The sequence below is a fragment of the Ischnura elegans genome, chromosome 12 (genome assembly GCF_921293095.1).
Source record: "Ischnura elegans chromosome 12, ioIscEleg1.1, whole genome shotgun sequence".
Classification (NCBI taxonomy): domain Eukaryota; kingdom Metazoa; phylum Arthropoda; class Insecta; order Odonata; family Coenagrionidae; genus Ischnura; species Ischnura elegans.
In genome coordinates, this window is record NC_060257.1 from 92,991,076 (window position 1) to 93,012,051 (window position 20,976).

General features: G+C 38.6%; 1 protein-coding gene across 1 annotated transcript in view; it reads right to left on the reverse strand.

The window, feature by feature from the left end:
* LOC124169070 (pre-mRNA-splicing factor ATP-dependent RNA helicase DHX16) overlaps window positions 1-17,362 on the reverse strand; it is a 29,786-nt gene extending 12,424 nt beyond the window's left edge. Inside the window, exons 1-12 of the mRNA XM_046547544.1 lie at window positions 17,140-17,362; window positions 16,412-16,741; window positions 15,674-15,800; window positions 15,299-15,511; window positions 14,911-15,027; window positions 11,746-12,000; window positions 10,354-10,469; window positions 8,149-8,324; window positions 7,378-7,549; window positions 7,143-7,263; window positions 5,420-5,560; window positions 4,960-5,178 (exon numbers count right to left, since the gene is read on the reverse strand). Of these exons, the coding sequence (XP_046403500.1) occupies window positions 4,960-5,178; window positions 5,420-5,560; window positions 7,143-7,263; window positions 7,378-7,549; window positions 8,149-8,324; window positions 10,354-10,469; window positions 11,746-12,000; window positions 14,911-15,027; window positions 15,299-15,511; window positions 15,674-15,800; window positions 16,412-16,741; window positions 17,140-17,237 (2,085 nt within the window). The 5' untranslated portion in view covers window positions 17,238-17,362. The remainder of the gene's footprint in view (window positions 1-4,959; window positions 5,179-5,419; window positions 5,561-7,142; window positions 7,264-7,377; window positions 7,550-8,148; window positions 8,325-10,353; window positions 10,470-11,745; window positions 12,001-14,910; window positions 15,028-15,298; window positions 15,512-15,673; window positions 15,801-16,411; window positions 16,742-17,139) is intronic.
* Window positions 17,363-20,976: the final 3,614 nt, after the last annotated feature.

Genomic DNA, 20,976 nt, shown 5'->3' on the forward strand with positions numbered 1-20,976 from the left:
ATATTTGCCAGACTTTACATTGCTAACATAACGCTGGCATTGCCATATTTTCTTTTACCACCTCTTGGTTTATAATAACAATAAGGGACCCACCATATTGTGAATTTTGAAAATAAACAAAAGACCTAAGGAGTGGAAGCGTCAGCAACAAAATGGAGTAGGAAGGTTGAAGCAAAAAAACAGCACGCAAAGGACTTTGTAGATCAAACCGTCGGAGTGTATGGTTGTGCAAAGAGAGAGCACACAAGTTTTCGGAAATTCCAGAGTGTGGCATTGGGGCGAGACATAGCCCACGTACAAAAGGAGAATTGACAGAGGAGCTGGAATTAAGGAGAGGAGATTTAAGAGCAGGACGAGACCCAAAAAGCGGAGTATCAAGTAATTGGATTTTGTGAAAAGTTTGGGTGATGAAGTGTGGCAAATAATTAGACAATATACAGTGAGTCCTCGTTTAACGTCACTTACCGTTCCTGAAAAATGTGACGATAAACGAAATGACGTTAATCGAAACATAATATCCCATAAGACACAATGTAAAAAGTGAATATCGGCTCCTAGACCTCACAATTCCTACTAGAAAAAAATTTTAGAGTATCATATCTGGGGCATTTTTTACGATGGGAATGCCAAACTATGGCATAAATACGAGTTCCTGTCTTCATCGACGACAATAGCAGCAGTGACGTAAATCCTTCTCCATTTTTGCATCTTCCCACATTTGCTTTTCGGCTTCGCTATGGTGGTCGCCCGGGCGAGCATTGCCTGGGCATCATCATCGCTGAAACATCATTGCACTCACAGGAACCAAAATTATTGTGAACACGGCGAAAAAAGTGACGACAAAAAATCCGAGTTCTACACAGAAAAATTCCTTGAAATCACTTTTTAGGTTCCTGAAAATCATTATGTCAAGTAAAACCTTGCGCACCTACCTAAGAATTCAGTTTGCAGAAAATTTGCTAAAACCGTTATCGCAACTAACAATAAACACACCGTTTTACACTTCATTTAGACTGACTGTATTACCGCCCACAAAACGAACAACCTGCAACGCCTGCCGCTTCGCATTTTTTCTCGCGCAAAATTTAAAAGACTTGATCTTATCGCAAAGCGAAGGTGCGATAAACGAATGACGGTCACAAAATTTTCATGACGTTATCGCGAAATGACGTTAAACGGGGTGACGTAGAACGAGGACCCACTGTACTTCAAAGAAGGAATAATTATTCATGTAACAAATTTGTGTCTACATTAGAATATACCGTAGGTCATGACCTGAGGGTATAAGGAATTATTTTGATTATTTATATTGTCTGTAAATTGAATATTTCATTTTGTTAAGTAAATTGCAAATGTATCTCTAAACCTGCAATGTTTCGTGTATTTTCTTTTCCGACAAGCAAGCTAGGTCAAAGTAATTAAAATATAAGATAAGAGAAGATATTGCAATCGTGGTTTCTTCCCAGGTAAAAGAATCAATAGTTTTACGCGTAACAAGTTTATCCACAACCTGTGGCATTTTGCACATTAATTTGTAATAATACTTTTTACATTTTTGGCTCCCATAATGTGGGGCATAATGCAAAGTAGAAGAACAACAAAATTTCTTGTTACAACATCAATGGCAAACCAGACATATATGTACGAGGATTTAACGAAAAATTCAGCAAGGAGTGCATCCAAAAACTGCCTCAGTAACTGCCTTAATAGACTTGTGGCAGGGGCGTTGGGACATCAGCCCTTTACAAAGAAATTAGATGCAGGCAAGAGCAATTTGATGACTGAGTCCCACCCAGCATTCATAAAAGCCCTTTATAATCCCGGGGAGAAACAAATTCCTACTCCTATCCATGAGGTAAAATCTCTCTCTACATACAATGTTTCTGTTGGACCTTGAAACATTGCACGGTTCGAAGGTGATGTTCTCTGTGTAGCTCTGTTAGTAGCTAATTTGCATAGCGTGTAACCTCAGAGTCTCTAACAACTCCCGCCCAAATCTCCCAACAGTGTTTGACAAATGGCAAGGCTTCCCTTTGTACAACGCATAATATGTTTCAAGATGAAGTGAAGAAGTGCAGTTAAGGGCTGCCCAGCCAGGATGGTGGCAACGTACCGTATAAGCGCGTGTAAGAGGCGCACCTTGTTCCCCAGAAATTGCAGCCAAAATTGGGGGTGCGCCTCTTACACAAACTTCTTATCTTCCCCCCTCCCCTTCACCGGTCGCAAGTCCAATGGGAACTGAGTGGCCTTGGTTTTCAGTGTGAGTCAGTCATCTGTAATCCTAGGTCAAAAACAAGCGGCAGGCAGGGGAGTTTCTCCCTTAGTGACGTATTTTTAAAATGCTCCTGTTTGCTTTTCTTGTAAGCATCGCGTCGTCACGTCGGTACCCCAAAGGTGAACATGGAAGATCACGCGGGATTTTTTGCTCCGGAGGGCACGCTAAATTTACTGCCACGAGTGGGCATCCCGCGGCATTTATACTGCATATACATAGTAATCGCTTATCAAACGTAGAGAAACGCGTAGTTTTGAAGGACATTCCTGGTTAATAGTCAATATCTGTCTTGCCGAGTAATTTCCATTACGCTGAGGACCTGATTTTCCAAAAATCATCTTCAGACGCTAATATGAGGATTATTGCAACTGAAAATTATATTGGTGATAAAAACTGCGCTTTAAAACATTCGAACGAGTGTGTTCATTGTTGGATTAAATGGTGGACAGAAGAAATCGGAAATGCTTGTAAGTGAAGAGCGCTGAAGGAGAGGTCGAAGGGAAGGAGCGCGCTCCCTCCCCTCCGTATTTCAAGCAACGAGGCTATGAGCGAAGGAGCAAGGGAAGAACACGTCCGATCTTGTATGTGACATCGTTGGCTTCAAAGCGAAGGGGCGAAGGCGCAGCAATATGATATACGCAGTTTGCGTTGCCTAAAGTTTCCAGTCCGTCTCGCCTTGTTTGAATGCGCTTATTCTACGCTTGTTTCTTCCGAAATTGTGCTGTTTGGACTATTTTGAATATTAATAGCCTTGTTGTAACTATAAATCTTTGTGCCATTAAATTTGAGCTTAAAAAACTTAATTTCTGTCCGATATGCGTCGCGTTAGATCTCTTCTTTTTTTGAACCTCGTGCGTGTCATGCCATTATTGAAAGCTATCGAGTTATCTTCGGGCTCAGTAGATGACTCACCTAGCATTTGGCCTCCATAAACTGGGAGATCGATCAAGGTCAGTTGGTGAGACGGGGTAGGGATGAAACACGTTTCTATTGTTCCCTTGATATTTTCCTGTTGAGTCTCAGAAAGGAAAAAAACGGCAAAGGCATTGGCTGATGGAGGGCCGAGTGTGGCTCCATTAAATCTACAACGTGGTTATTATCCTACGGCGCTGAGATTGCCCCGATTGTTGTCCAAGCTCTGGGGAAGGTTCATGCTAAATACCTGTCGTGTTTTGCCTTAAAATTTTCCACGGCTGCAATTCTATTGCAATACTCCTGCGAGAGCATTTAAACAAAATTGTTCGTGAGTAGGACTAGCATCGTAGAGCAACGGCATGTGCGAAGAGAGGATAAGAACTCTTTCTACTCCCTCTTATGCCGCTATTACCGCCGCAGTTATCAAAAATTTCCTCTTTCAATTAGCATTGAAAGAGGAAAGTTCGATAACTGTCGAAATTCCAGGCATACGTCTGCAACACCACGCGATAGTATAAAAAAATGCCGCAAAATTTTTTTCTTCACAGCTTTGATGCTCAAAATAGGGGTGCGCCTCTTACACACGCTTATATGGTAATACATATTCACCCACCCCTCTGCTCTTACCCAACAATGCTCTCTCCACTCAACCACAATTTTTGCCTTTTTACGGCTCCTCTCAAGATATTCCCTCACCATTCTCTAATTTCCCTGATTTCCAGCCCACTGCTGATATTTTTATTTCACTCATTTCCCAGAGCAGTACAAACCCGTTTCATTACAATCAATTCATGGCAGCAATATTCACGTTATTTCTTTCGAAATAAGGATTCATCGTTTGCAGGCCATGCAATCATTTCCGTATAACTACCTACCGAATTTCTTTTGAGATTTCTGCCCCAACGTATTAACTTACTATATAGAGAAATAAATGTAACATGAGATAACATTTTCAGAGGGCCTTCATATTAAGCCATTGAGTTGGGAAAAACCAAAAATCTTAAAAATGCCCCTCTTTGTAATAAAAAAAAATTTAACATGCTTAAAATGGAAAATGAAAATTATTCTCAGTTGCGCAGTAGCCTTGTGTTCCTTTAAATTAGACAAAAAAAGCAACGATGCATGACCCTTGACTATAAAGAGGGCGCATGCGTAGTTTCTAATTGTATTTTCAGCCATTTCTTTTCTCTCGCACAGCATTCCACAATGTTTCGATGATTTTCTCCTCATTTTCAGAATGGTTGCTAATGTGACTGCGGGCATTAATAATGGCAACTGAGCATATTAAGCTAATAAACCAATTACTATATTTAACACCTGTCACCAAAATGAAATTTTTGGTTACTTGAATTGTTCATACACACAAAATGCAAAATCATGTGGCCTAGTACATACAAATACACTGTCACTGCCCTTACGATAACACTTTCAAAGGATTCAACGGTTTATCAATTGGCTGATCATAATTCTACCTCAAAATCATTTATTGTGTAAATATTCTTTCCCTCCCAGCACCCATACCCTCGATAACCAGAGTAAACAATAGACTTACATTTAGTTGGGTGGAATTTTTCCATTATGACCATTGAAGAGCACACAAACTTTTTAAGTACCCTTTCAGAATGAAACCTATGTTGGCATAGGTTTGACTGAAGGGTGGAATATTACAAAAGTTTGCGAGTTCTTTTATCATCAAGATTGAGACCCACCACCCTTCTACCAATAATTGCCACAACTGAGGCAAGACAAACCATCTGATTGTTTCTTACAAGAGTTTCGTGAGGAGGTGGATCCAGGAAGTCAAAGTGGACGAGATCATTGATACCAAGAGCTTTGAGAGTAAGCACTGCATTCCCAAGATTGATCCTCTGGATTTCTGGCACCGTATTATCCTCCAATTCATGTTTATATGCCCATGCTGTGTACAGGCGGAAGCATTTGCCAGCGGCAACTCGTCCAGCACGACCCGCTCGTTGATTAGCTGACGCCTGAAATACGAAGGTTGAATTCATTCCATCAACAACGTAGGATTCTTTGTGACTGCCAATAGCTTTAGATTAAATGCTTATACATTACTCTATAAATAGGACAGCAATCGAATATGAAACACTCATAACAGCAAATAACATCAACATAATTTAAAACCATAAGCAGCCAAAGTTTCCATTTTTTAAATGCAAATGATGCCATAAATATAAGAGAGGGCAACAGGAATGCAGAGTTGATTACCTTGGAGATGGGAACAACAATGAGGGATTCCATTCCGGTGCGAGAGTTGAAATTGTTCTGCTTGCAGAATCCTGGGTCTATCACGTAAATGATGTTATCAATTGTAAGCGACGTCTCAGCAATATTGGTGGCAAGAACAACCTGAAATTGAAACGAAAAGGCCAATTCTTTTTAAACCTTCACAAAATGAAAAGATATCTACAAACATCACCCAGATGAATGGCTGAAGGATTGTAATTTGCGATTGTGATTGTAATTCTGAATGGATACAGCAGAACCTGGAATACCTAATGACCATTCCTAAATTCCCACATACATATGTATAGAACAATCTAAGTACATAATTCCAGCATTAATATTCACTTTTTTGCTAACAGGTGGGGCTCAAAAAGGGAATTCGTTTGGTCTCTAACCCATGTTTTTTCACACCTAAAATATTCTGCCAGCTGCTTTTCATACGACTGAGAAACAACATTAGTACAAGAGGTATAGAGAAGGAATTGATTGGGAGAAGCCATTGATGTATTCCATACACATATGTATTCCAATCCTGCTGTGCACATTTGAAATGGCAGTGGAATGCACATAACAAAGTGAAAACAAAGGAAAAAGATTGCCTTGGATTAGAAATCATCATGATGAATTTTCATTGAAATGTGGTGCATTTACAGCCAAGCATGGCCTTAGCACTGAAATGGGCTTCATTGTTGGCAGTGGCTTCTTGGAAGCTCGTATTATTCCCTTTTCATTGCCACCTTGGATGGACCACATGAACATAGCACCACTGTAAACTGTGGTAAATTGCCATGAAAAACAAAGAACCTGCATTGCGTAGTTATCTGCACAGCGGCCTAAAAAGCTTAATTTCCATGGTTTGACACCCTGTGTTCTTGAATTTTTTTTTGAGGTACTGTCCTCCATACTTGTTTTTCTTCCCATAGTGAATAAAGGTCATTTATATTTTCTAATACAAATTTTTAGTGGCACGATAAGTTTGAAAAAGTACAAAGCATATGTGCACAGTATCATTATTCTTGATCCTTGTTATTGAGTATAATATCGCTCCAAAGCATTATGTGCATTTAGATTTCAGAATATAAAAAATAGAATTATCGTCACCCATGGATCGATCAACAAAATAAATTCATCCACTTTCCTGGTATGATTTGCTTTGTGTCTTTGGCAAACTTTAAGAGTATGCGAGCAAAAATTCTCACAGAATTCCCTCTGCTCCGAGGAGTGCAAGGTGATAAACACTCAATTTGACAACTTCCGGTTAGTGAATGACTTCAATGACAATTTTGACCCCTGCCAAGTGATTTTGGAAAGAAGTTTCAGAAAAGTTTTTTAAGAAGAGGAAGCGGCACATCACAAAGTCTCCATAAGACAATCACAAAAGTTATTTAAATATGAACATTCTATTTGATAAAATTGGCAAAGGCTTGCAGTAAAACTCCAAAAGTCCCCTTTTCAAACAAAAGACTTTTTTCAGTAATCTATACATTACTTTCACTGATTTCCTGGGACGGAGCAATTCAAAATTCTACAAACTTTTCTATGATTGTGTCTTCTATATTGTAAAAAATTAGGGGACGTATAAGAACATTACTGGGGGTGAGGATGTAATCACTAATAATAACAATGATATATTTATTCACCTTCAATATCATAAGGTATGTCCATTTAAAAATAAACTACAACTAACTACTAACTAAGAACTAACCTTTCTCGCACCAGGAGGTGTAGGCTCAAATATTCTTGCTTGCATATCGGACGGGAGATTTGCATAGACTGGAAGAATCACCAATTCTCTCAATTTTCCTGACGTTCCCAAGCGCCTCAACCTGAGAGAAAACATCAGAATGTAAGCAACACTCCAAGGAAACGTAAAGGCTTCAATATTTTGAAGCACAAAATATACCAATCGAAAATTAGATGGGAGCAATTTTGTTGGGCACCTTTCCGTGAGCAATTCCTGACATGCTTCAATCTCCTCCTGTCCAGTCAAGAAGACAAGAATATCCCCAGGAGGTTGCGTGGCATGTATCTGCAAGATGGACACAGTTGCAGCATCCACATAATCTGCCTCGGGTGCCTTTGTGTAGTATATGTCCACGGGGAATCTCCTCCCTAAAAACAATTTTGGATGAAAATTTATCTCCTATATTCACTTGAATTACAACATTATTTTTAACTCCAAAACTCTAAAAGAAGAAATTAAGAGGAAAAACATTAAGGAATTTCCGCCTCAATTCTTGTGAATCAAAAATATTGCTCGCAATTATTTAAAAAAGTCTCTCTAGCAAAATTGTGGCAGTAATTCCATAATTCCATTAAAGCCATACTTGAAAGCTTAGTTCTAAAAAGCAAATCATCACTTTGAGCATAAACCAACCAGCCACATGGAGAGGAGGCATTGATATCAATCATCAAATAACTACAATGTAACTAAGTTAGGTAATACATATGTACTTGTTACACATCATGACAGAAAGCATACTAGCACAGCAATATGCACACTCATTTCATTTATTTATTGTTTTTAGAATTCTTTCATTTTACTACGTAAAGTAAATATGTACTTAATTAGATTCCACAAAAATTTTCACTGAGCCAACCTAGGCATCATCTATTCAACAACATTAAGTGGTCATTATCAAGGTTATCATTTATCTCAGGGAAAGGTATTAATGGATAAAAATATAAAATCAAAATTTGTAATATCTTACCAGGGATTCTGAATATAGGAGCATCATCAAAAAATTCCGAGAACTTCTGGGCATCAAGAGTAGCAGATGATATGAGTAGCTTGAGATCTGATCGAAAACGGACGATATCTTTCACGAGCCCAAAAAGAATATCTGTATGGAGAGTGCGTTCATGAGCTTCATCAATTATCATCACACTGGAAAAGATAAAAGCAAAACATGTGTAAAGAGTAGGGCCAGGATACCAGAGGCATTAATTGTGGCATTAGTTTGTGTGCCATGAAGGAATAGTGTCCCCATTAAGTTATTAGTGCCATTATCAATCAAAATCTCTTTCCTTTCTGATGACCTACTATGTACTGCTAAGACAAATTCTACTGAGGGTAGTTCAAACACAAGGAATCTTCTTCCATTTTCACCTGACGTGCAAGCTGTCTGAATCGTCAAGCATGCTTGCACATGACATAGCGATAACAGCGAGCAATCTTGAAGAATTCTTGAATGACTTGAGTGATTGAGTTTTCAGACATCTTCCTTTTATTGGCAAAAACTTCACAATTCATTAATTGACTTAATGTTTGGTCGTCAGTTAAATGACTTTAAGACATATGCACAGTTTTTTGTTCAATTATTAGGATTATTAGTGTTTTGAGAACAATGCGGTACAAATAAAATTATGTAATATGTTTGAAACGAATACTTCCAATTATTTATAGTAGCTGTATCAAATTATCTTGCAACTATATTTTTATCTGAATGATTTAATACAATTCGTTCATTGAGTTTGTAGCTGGAGTTTTGTAGACTACAGGTACGTTTTTATAAGTCACATATTACAAAATTACTTCATTGTCCATACATCCATTATTTATATAATATATATTTAACAGTGTAACCTCATTTGTAGAAAAAAGTTCAGAGTTCACTCAGCAATGGCAAATGCAATGGCAAATTGTGCGAAAACGGGTGACTCCCGTACATATTATTAACGTGGTTAGTCCCGGTATACTAAAAACTAGTCAAGAGAGAACACCTCTATGCGTTCTAAGTCTGGGCCTTGCTCTCCGCCAGTAATTCTGTCTTTCCTCTTCTCGTTCCAATTTTTTAAACCACAGGTTTTGACACCAATATAATTTTCAACTGTAATAATCCTCACAGCATCTGAATATGATTTTTGAAAAATCAGGTCCTTAGCGTAATGGAAATTACTCTGCAAGACAGATGTTGACTATTAACCAGGTATTGTCCTCCAAAACTACGCAGTATAAATGCCGCAGGATGCCCACTTGTAGCAGTAAATTTAGTGCGCCCTCCGGAGTGAAAAACCCCACGCGATCTTTCACAACTCACGGACCTGCGGGTAAGCTGCCGACTGCTTTCTGCTGCCTGAGGAACAAAAGAAGATAGAGTATTTGCGAATGTTAACATCGCAATATTTTAACCAAAATGAACTTCTTTCTCATTGAACCAGTTTACCTCATGAATTTGACACTAAGCACTCCGTGTTAACTTCATTTCCAACAGATCACCAGCAATTACAGCTAGATTAGGGACTCTTGGTAAAGGTTTCTGGTGATGGAAACTCTCGCTATGGTGAGTGCCAACACAAAAGGGCCTCGTAAAAACAAATTTTTTTTACATGCCAATCATAGGGTCAATTGACTGTGCTTCGGCCATCTCTCATAATGGCAGGGGTCTCTCAATAGCCCTTACTTGCTTCAACGCGGTTCCTCCGAACTTGTTCTGATTCAGTCGATTAAACCCAAACTAGGCATGCATAATTCCTTCAGAAACTTAAAAAAATATACGTGAAATTGAGATCAGTATTCTCTTGCAGACTGAGGTTGTTCTGTGCAATGTCAAAAGGTAACTGTGAAAAATCAAGATAAGTTGGCTCTTAAGGGTTGAGGTTATACTACACAATGGCAAAAAAAACTACATTAGATCAAGAAAAGACTTAAAATCAAAGTTTGTGATTCTCTATGCTTTCCAGACGCACTTCGACATAAAATCAAAGCGCATAAAATCAATTTTTTACAGAATTTTGTCCCATTTCATGTAATTATTGAATTTTTCACAGTAAATTAGTATTACTGTTTCATAAGAAAATTTTTTACATAAAATAATTAATTTACCAAGTAGTGTAACATTCACTCTTTTCTTAAAAAACAAAGAACTTAAAATGTTAGAAATGAGAGCAAATGATAGCACACCTGTGCTTGGTACCTGTAAGTTTTGAGGTCCGGCTCAGACAAGAATTCTCGGTGCAGTGTTCCATCAGTCATGTATTTAATCACAGTCCTCTCAGACGTACAATCCTCAAATCGAATGCTATACCCCACCTGCAAATTTAAAAAAAATCATCAATCTAAATCAAATAAATAGAACAGGAAGGAGCAAATAAAAGTGGATAATTGAAGAGAAATGAGGATGAGCAGGGTTGGAGTGTAGCAGTGAGTGGTTCATCATGAAAAAAATTATTCTATTTATGAGAGTCAATACAACAACAAGAGAAATGGTCTTATTAGAGAGTTAGTACAACTTCTTCCTATTGCATACTGTACATAATATAATCAATAAGAGTCCAACATTTTTCGAACTGATTTGAAGGAGAAGAAACATGCTCAGATAGCACAGGCCCTGTTGGCATGGGCTATGCTTATGTTTGCTATCAACCACATGACAATGGCAATAATGACGGCATGATGACAAAATATGTATTTTATTGCACTTTTTTGCAATGGCAATGCAAGTACCTATTCTTCCTCCCAGGCCTCCTCACGTGTATTATTTTAATACTAAATTGTGAAGGCAGGACTTTCCACCAGCTCAAGCCAACTAAATGCCGCAACTGAAACACGAAGACAGGCCTGGAACATATTGGGGGGCGATGGAAGAGTTGAAAGGATATGGGTGCGGGGAGGATAGGAGGGAGTGGAATTCCCTCAGTTTGACTGAATGAGTTTCAAATGGGGGGGGGGGGGTTCCCACAAAATCTACAGAAAAATTGGTACAAAATCATGAGTCACAAGGCTTTTCTAACCCGAAATATGGCATGAAAATTTAATCACATGCATAGTCTTATACAAATCCCCACTCTTAACATATATACTTTCAAAATGATATTACTATATGACTTGGAAAATAAATAATTTGTTTATTTATAGCTACAGAAGTTGTAACCATGACAGCTCATGACCCTAACCACTTGGTCATCACCCATGGATGATAGGCCAATATCTGTCATGTCCACCCATCCTCATCTTCTCTTGCACACTCATTGGCCGCATGTCAATTTTCAGAACTTGGATTTGTTATTTGCTTATTCATTGCATTACCATCACCAGTAAATGAGCATAGCTGGCAGATTCCCTTGTTGAACTAAATGGCAACCAGAAAAATGTTTTCCTGTAACTAAGAAATTTCAAGTACTTCCTACCAATCAAGCATAGAAAACTATCAGCAATACCAACTTTTTAAAAATTTAGACTTCATGAAATGTAAATTTCTTCCAAAAATTCCTATGTGGATATAATGTAATAGAAATGGGTCGCTCAGGTATGATGCCATTGAATGTTTTCAATTCGAATAGCATTATAATTATGCATTACGACTCACCTCGCTGCCGAGCTTCACGCCCATCTCCTGGGAGACACGAGCGGCCACGCTCATGGCCGCCACGCGCCGAGGCTGCGTGCACCCAATGATGCGCTTGGCCCTCTTGCGCTTGCCACCAAACACAAGCCCACCACCCTCACCCTCCTCCTCCTCCTCCCCCCCCTCTTCTGCGTACTCACAGAAGCCTGCTTCCAGCAGGTACTGTGGGATTTGCGTGGTCTTCCCAGAACCTGTCTCACCCTCAACTATCAGAACCTGGGGAGTCAAAAAACAGGAATAGAGTAACAGCAAAAAGAGATGCACTAGAATAAGAAGCAGTCCAAATTTTACAAATAATAAACGGCCTCCCAAGCGATTTGGGTTCTGGTGGTGGCAATGATTTCTTATTGACTGCCCAATCCCTGCTTGAGTGATTCATTGAGACTAAAGGCAGCACTCCATAGCACTCCACCCGTCGGATGGTGCATTACGCCATGGTCCCCTTGGTGCCTTCTATTTAGATCAGGCTAATACTGGTGCCAGGGTTCTCCTTACCCTTCCCTCATGGAGGAAATGGCCGAAGTTGCCACTGCCCTCAAAAGGCGATACCATCCCAACTCAACCCAAAGCATTAGCAGACTGGCGGGTTTTCTTTTGAATGCAGGGATTTTTGAGAAGGGCCTTCACATCACAAGCATTACATAAATGATTTACACTAGAGGTGGATTAAACTGTTCATTTTGATTAACCGTTCACTCTGAACCCATTCAGTAAAAAGAACAGTTCAAAATATCTGTTTGTGGCGAACAGTCAGGGTCATTCTGGTAGAAAATACTGTTTATCGGACGTTTTGAGTAAATGAAGGCCTAGTGTGGTATCATATGGTTTGTGCAGCTTGTCACAGTAATTTCAAGCAAATTCTGTCCTGGGCCTTTACTTGGGTCTTCTGTCCCCAGGACAGTATCTGCTGTCTACATGTAGAATAACCCAGAATTAATATTTATCAATCTAGCATCTTATGCTGTTCGCATATATAGCACCAGAAAAGCTTTAAAATGCTGATCTTATGAGCAATTTAGACTTTCATACACTGCTAACTGTCCTTTATAAATATTTTTAGTATAAACGTCATTTGTGAATCTCTCTCTTAGATATCTTAGGTATCTATCCACTCTAACAATGCAATTAACTGTCAATAATAGCATGAGTAAGACGTTGAGAAATAATAAGTTTCATTACTAAATTTGTACTTTTGGTAGAATGTAAAAAAAATAATGGAATCTGTTACACCCATGGGATTCTGTAACATATTTAAATGTTAAAAATTGAAAGCAAAGAAAGAGCTAGCCCTTTTCAGGTGTATTAATATGCAATTAAGCTAAGTGGTCAAAATAAAATACATACATAAAATATGGCTACGTGAAAAACCTAAGATCATCAAATAAAATCACCGTCTATATGAATATATGCCTCCGTAGACTTTCTCCAAAAGAGTACCAAGCACTTCCCCATCAATGTCTAATTACACTTCAAACAAGTAATTTGAGGAAAGTTGAAGCCAAATTTTTGTCTCTCAAAATCATAAGTTCAGACCTACTAATGCAATGCACGGTAAAATACAGATTAACCCAGTTAAAAGTTAATCCCCTTACAAATAATTTAATAGCAAAATATATACTGGATATAACATAGTTAAACAATTTATGTTTAACTTTTCCGTTTGCTGAAATACATTTTTGTAATACAGTAAAACCTCTATGTAGTGAACCTCTTTACATCATAAACCTCCATACATCATACCATCCCTACGGTCCCGTCAGATTTACATGTAAATTTATAGGCAAACCTCTTTGTAGTGAACCTCTTTATATCGTAAAACCTCCACTTATCATACCAAGGAGATACCCCCGAGACGGCCTTACTACCTCTTCAAATCAAACCGAGACAACTAAACACCATTAATGCAGCCGCGATTATGTACATGGAATGGCATTTTCAGTGATAAATGTTTCACCCTTATTATTTTTTTCTTATATACCTTTAATATGCTGTAATTTTCATGTTAATCATTAGTTGTGGCCATTTTGTTCCATATGAGAGCATACCTAACAGTAAATAAGAACAAAGGTATCTAACTATCCTAATCATTTTAAATGACTGTTGAATTAAGAGAGATCTCATAATTTTCTCTCAAATTGAGGTAAAAATCATGTGATAGCACACGCTTTCTGTAATTATTATGTATATAGTAATAAATATATGTTCACTAATCCATGCATGTTTGTTTAAACACATACATATAATGGTTTTATAGACAGTAGTGCCTTTCATTTCTGAATGATATGAAAAAATGGTGCACTATCACTAAAACCTCTCTATAGTGAACCTCCATACATCATAATGCCCAAATTTTGGTCCCCACCGTTACGATATAAAGAGGTTTTACTATAATATAATTAATCAAAATAAAGTTTTAACCTAATGTTTAAATTAACTTTGAACCATGGCAAAAATTACGAACACATAACCGAGCTGTAAATTGACCATGAACCTGAACCATCACATCCTGTTCATCGAACGCGAGTGTTCAAATGAACAGGAAATCAAAATCAACGCGAGGGTTCAAATGAACAGCCAGAGGAAATAAACGGCCTCCAAAAAAAGAACGCCCTCCGAGAAAAGAATACCCTCATCAAAATGAACGCCGAGAGGAAAAGAACTCCCTTGGAGAAATGAATACACTGAGAAAAAGAACAGCTAAAAAGAACCTAATATTTTGAACACCCGTTCGAACTGCTTGGCAGCTAAATTGTTCAATGAACAGTGTTCATCTTCGTGGATGGAGGGGAATGGTAGAGAAGGAAGGGGAGGGGCTAGGTCATCTATGACGTGCTTCGACGGCCTTGGATGATCTGCGTCGTAACTGCCATCTGTTGTGACCACTACACACTAGCTGGAGTAAGCTGCAGTTCAAAATACCTCTTGGTGAGCATACCTTTTTGGACCGAATACGCCGCAATTTTGCAGCGTACACATGAACAGTGAACAGGGAGTTTTAGAGAACTGTTCATTTTCGAACCGGTTCATTTCAGTGAACAGTTCTTTTTGGCAGTTTGGTTCTTTTCGACCCATCTCTAATTTACACCTCAAACGCAAATATCAACTTCAACTAATGCACATGCTTACCTGATGATCTCGGATGGCTTGAAGAAGGTCTTCCCGGAACGGATAAATTGGCAGGCTGATCCTCGTCTCTTGTATGCTCATCTTCTTCTTCTCCACTTCAGTTAACGTCGGCTCAGTCTGCAACAAATGGAAACAATAAAAAAATGATTTCTCAGTATTGCAGCGAAAAGAAGTCATTGATTACAGCAACAAACACAAGCATGCATTTTCAAGGCATGGGCGGGAAAGTCATTTCATCATTATCAACAGACATCTGAGGATTAGTTCGTACAACCTTCTTTGTGTTGAAGCAATGAGGGGATGATGGATGGGGAAATCACAAATCATAGAGCAGAAAAGACTCATCATTAAGAAGCAACTACTTATTCCCTGTCACGTCCAACCTCACCTCTTCCGAGCTCTTCTTTGATCCAGGCAAGCACAGTGCTTGCACAAATTCAATTTGATCATCGAGGAGCAGCTCATAGTCCTCTTGCTCCTTCCCTCCCCGAGCGCCAAAGCGGAACTGAGCCGACGACATCTGCTCTTCCTCCCACTTCCTCTGCTCTGAGCCCGGGCCCCTTTCACGCTCGTCAACCTCCACATAGTCACCGTGGCGACCCTAACAACAAATGAAACTACATTCAGAAACGTGAAGCACATTTTTTCACTCAAACCAAGAATCAGGACATATTTATAAAACAAACATAAATGAAGATGTTTTGGATCAGAGACAAGGTTTTTAAACAATGAAATCCACCATCACAAACATTTTTCCAATTACCCTTCTAGCATCCTCTGGCATGTGATACCGCTGCACTTTCTCCAGTTCTCGTGCTTGCTCATGTTCTTTGGCCAACTGCAAGAGCCTTCTTTTATGCTCCCTCTCCTTCTTCTCCCGGGAAGTGAGGCTACAATTGGAATGAAAACAAATGAGCAAAAAGACACATCGGACAATTTAATTAATGTAATTAAATTGTCCGATGTGTTAATTAGGTTAATTTCTTTGTGCAATATTTCATACACTGCTTATGTAATCAAATGTAAGGTTCAATGTAACATGGAATTGTTCTGTTGGCTATGACAATGAAACCTACATTTTTTTAGCCAATAACATTAAATAAAATCGCTTGAACTTAATGATTAATAGGATACATAACAGTGGCATAAATAGGAATACGCTTCAGGGAGGGAGGGGGAGCGACATCAGCCCCCTCCCACCAGGTAACGGGAAAATTTTTAAAACTGGCATGATGGGTAATAGAAACATTTAACACCATTTTATCATTTTGGCCGTAAAATTTGTGTTACACTCGTTATTATGCGTGAAATCATCACAGCAGGGAAAACATTAGCACACTATAAAATTTTCTGTGTCTACGGGGGGGGGGGATCTATCCCCTCATCCCCCCCATAGTCATTGATGCATAACATGGCCTTAATCCATCGAACCCGACAATATTAGGTCCATTATAAGACCATCTGCTGTAAGCATTTTCCTAGTGGCATCTGAGCAACTTACATCTCATCTTCAAATAAGTATTCATCGTCTATGATATCTGCCTCCAACTCAGCAACTTTGTCCTCCTTCCTTTTCTCCAAATACTTTCTTCTAGATTCCTCTCTTAACTTAGGTATAATTTTCTCACGATCTTTAGCTTCATGTTCAAGACGCCTGGCTGCTTCTTCGTGCACTCCTTTCGACCTTTTGTACGCCAACTGTCTTTCAGCGTCTTTTCTTTTTAAACGATCTGCAAACTCGTCTCTTTCACGGATGTCCCTAAGCCTCTCTTTTTCTCGTTCATCTTCTGATGACCTGTCTTCATCTGCATATTTTGATTCCTTCCTCCGCCTGGTAGGGAAAAATTATAATTTTGTAAATACCTCACTTTTACTGTCATAACATATAAAAATTAAACGTACATTCAACACGATATTTATACCACGCAGAGGGACTTTCCATGCGTACATTCAAAGCTATTTCACATTCTACTATATTAATTTACCAGCCACTATCTTCAGTGCCTGAGATTCAAAGCAAGACAATGAATTGTTGATGAAGTCTTCAGAAGAAGGTAATCGGCCGGGTCAGGATGGACATTGCTGCCAACGTTTCAATGGCCTTCACTGCCATCGTCTTCAGGGCCTTCATTCTGATTTCCCGTGAAAACTTCATCAACAAGATTCGCCGGAAAAGCACCAAACCCTCATCAAGACAATGAATGTTTACGAATGATAAATGCGGACTACCTTTTATGACCATCGCGGTCTTCTTTTCTGCTATGCTTCGAGGAGTGACTAGAGCGGCTGGATTCTCTTTCTGAATGCTTGTCTTTGTGCTTACCCATTTCCAGGCTGCTTAGATGGTAAAGAATTAACCTCTGAAATCAAACATTAACAGGGACCGAAAAGATTGTTTGTAAACTTTGCTAAGCGCCACCAGACCTGACCAGAGCTACGGGCTCGCACTTGCGGTGGCATTTGTTTATTGTATTTTCCTTAGACCATTTAAGTAAGTAGACGTGCCATTCGGACGGAACGCTGTGGCCAACATCGCACGGCGGGGAAGTGAGTGGGATGAGGGAGCGTGACGTCACGGTTGGGACTGCAGACGATATTCCGTATGCGCGCTTGAGATATTTTAACGCTCATTCGCTGCAAAGTCGCCGAAAAGTGACGATATTGGGCACGCAAAATGATTATACACTTAATAAATATATTTTTACGATGAACTAAGGCATTTTATAGCCTTGAATGTGCGCAAAAAGCTAAATAAATCAAGATAAAGCTAGAAGCGATCGTATTAAATAAATTGATTAAGAATGTCATATGTAAACATGGGCGTACCCAGCGAAGGCCAGGGGGAGCAGCTGTCCCCCTAGAAGCAAAAATCGCAAAATTCTTTAAGCAAAATCAGTACTGAATTGGAACGAAAGTATTCAACAAATTTTCTTCAAACCAACGAAAAATGATATGTATTAGTATAAGTTAAGTAACTGAAATAAAACTATTTTTTCAAGGAAATGATCTCATAAACTAATAAAGCGCTGTTATAATGTTCTTCATTCATCTTTTCCATGCTAAAATGTCTCAACTTGGCTTGCCCCCCCCCCCCTCCTAGAACATGGCTTCCCCCCCTAGACCATGGCTTTCCTCCCCCTAGACCATACCTTTTCACCCCCTCTAGGTAAAAAGAAGGGGTCCCGGCAAGTATCTCGTAATTATTTTCCGCAAAAACCAGTTTATTGCGATCTCGGTAATCTTCAATAAAAATAATTAAACAAATCGTTTTATTTATAAGCCCAGTACAATGAAGCCTAGATTAACGTATTTACACTGAAAATACGCATTTTGAAAAGTCCTACGTGAGATTAAAAAGAAGGCGTGGAGCAAAATCCCACGATATTTCACAAAGGGTGAAGGGAGGGGTCCATAAAAAGGCAAAATTATTTTTGAAATATTCCTTATTACTAGTAAATTAACCTAACGGTGACATTCCTAGAAAATGAATATTAAGACTGTCCCAACGGTCGTGTGTCATTTTTGACCCGTAATTTTAGTAACTTTGCATCGAGCAATATTCATAAAAATTGGCACACTTTGTGGGGAAAGGTCCTAAGTTTTGTTGAGTTTAAGGAAAATTTTTACAATTTTGACCTTTTGATCTCGCAATGTGGGTCCAAACCAAAAATTTTAATTTGCCTTATGTGGTTTTAATGTAAAAAATCGAGATTGAAAAATGCCTAAATTTCATTGACCAAAAATGTCAATTCTTGAGTTTTCGGACACAAGAAACCCGAAAAAAAACCCTTAAATTTACGAAAATTCAACCGTTGACCCAGTAAGGTCACCGTCAAGGTCATAAGGGTGGCAAAAAGAATAGCATACCAACAAAGGTGTCGATCCATGGATTTTATAGGGCACCCAAGTCATTGACATTGTCCAAATACCCGTATTATTCACTAATTGACCTCCAAGGTTAATACGGAGGTCAAAGGCCGTAGAGGTAAACGTCCAGCCATCGTGACACCCAGGTTTCGAACCATATGTTTTCAAGGGTGCCAAAGTCGATTTTTCAGTTAATAGATCCGTATTATTGATTTGTTGACCACCGAGGTCTCAATGGGGGTCAAAGGTCATAGAGTTAAATGTCTGGCCATCATGACAACCAACGTGTCAAACCATAGGTTTTGAAGGGTCCCAAAGTCGGTTACGCAGTTCATTCATCCGTGCAACAATTTATTTTGACCTCCGAAAGTCATAATGGGGGTCAAAGGTGATAGAGATTTTAGTCGACCGCTTTGACTTTCTGACCGCTTTTGATTCAGATATTTTAAACTTCATTCGCTACTTCGATTACCAAATTTTATCTCCCTCAATAACTTCAATAGCATTTAAAAAAAGGTGATTGTTTGTTTTTAAACTCTAGCTAAATTTGAGGATTCTTTTTCAAAACTCTCTTCTACAATTCTAGGACATTAAGCCTGATATAGAAAGTAGGAATTCATGGTGTGGTATAATTTAAAAATTCTATCTACAGCTGACGAAAGAGGTAACTAGCGCGTTTTACTGTAACCAAGTATTTTCTTATACATGCGACTTCCGCATTTTCACAAAATTCGTTCAGCATTTGAAGACGCACAGTGTAATGTAGAAATAGAAATATATTTTAATGACAATATTTTCCACATCTGCGGGCAACAAAACAGCAGCTGTTTGAACGGCCTTATGTATCATGTGCGCTGCAAAACCGATTTGATAACTTGTGATGCACAGACCTTAGATCTGAAGGAATGACTATAAAAAATAGAATGGAAATACATCCTTCTGCTAATGCTAGTTTCTTTTCTTCGTTTTCATAAATTGTTTTTACTTAAAATTTCTGTATTTTGGAGGAAGATAGAGCAGTATTTAAATATCTTTTATGGTCTTGCGTCTCCAAGTGCTTCGAAATATCATACTGCCGTGAAAAATAGAAATTTATCCGTTACATTTCACACATTTGACAGAGTAATCGCGTCTGGATTTTTTTAATAAAATGAGATTCACTTCTTAGATGATCTTTGAATCCACATCCTCTTTTCTTACGTATTGTGACAAGAATATAAAAAAATTAAAAAATTAAATTATGTCGTAAATTGTTTAAAGAATTTAATTGAAAACTCTGTAAGTACATGCGTACAAAATTACATAAAAATATTTAATAAGTTATTCAATATATTAAATATAATTGATTGTTATAAAGCAAATTTATTTTTAAAATTATTTTAATCCAATCCTCTCTTTCTTTCTAATTATAAATATGTTAATAGGTATTATTTATTCCCAGAATTTTCCGTAGCGTGCGTAAATCGTAGGTGTCACTTGCAAAGCCGGCGCTAGACCTTTTTCCACCATCGCAAAATATATATAACACGAGAGCTGTCTGCTAAGTAAAAAAATTATGCATTTATGAAATAACTAAATTACTTACCTAAATAATATGAATGCTGATTTGTTGACATCCCTTTTTAGTAGCGCTAGCACGCAGCTCAATTTGCATGGCATAATTGACCGTTTAAAAATTACTATATGCGAAGGCGTTGCCGCGTTACTTCGTGGACGACCGGCAAATTCTTTACACCATGACCCTTTTCCTCTCTAAAATTCCCCCGTTTACAACTTTTGTGCAAGATTTCATGTTTTTATAACGATGTTCCGAATGATGCTAGATCGCTAACGAGATAAGAAAAAAATCTGCGGAAGTTTACAAAGGGCTTTGTCTTCATTTTACTGCCACAATATATTTTCGTCGCTGCCAATGACGAAAAATGCCACTGTTCATTAATTGTAAATTCACCAATCCAACCATGGCTGAGAGGATACTTCTCGTACATAACGCAATATATATTAGTACTTTTAATTGAAAAATCGCGAAGAAAATGGTCAAAATACCGCAGTGATACAGTGAATCCCCATTCGTTGCCATGCGCTACGACGATGAGCGTCCCAACCGTTACGTCACGCCCCTTTAAAAGTGGGAGGGGAAGGAAGGGAGCGGAGGGGAGATGTTGGCCACACGGCGAGACATGGGTAGGGGTGGGGAAT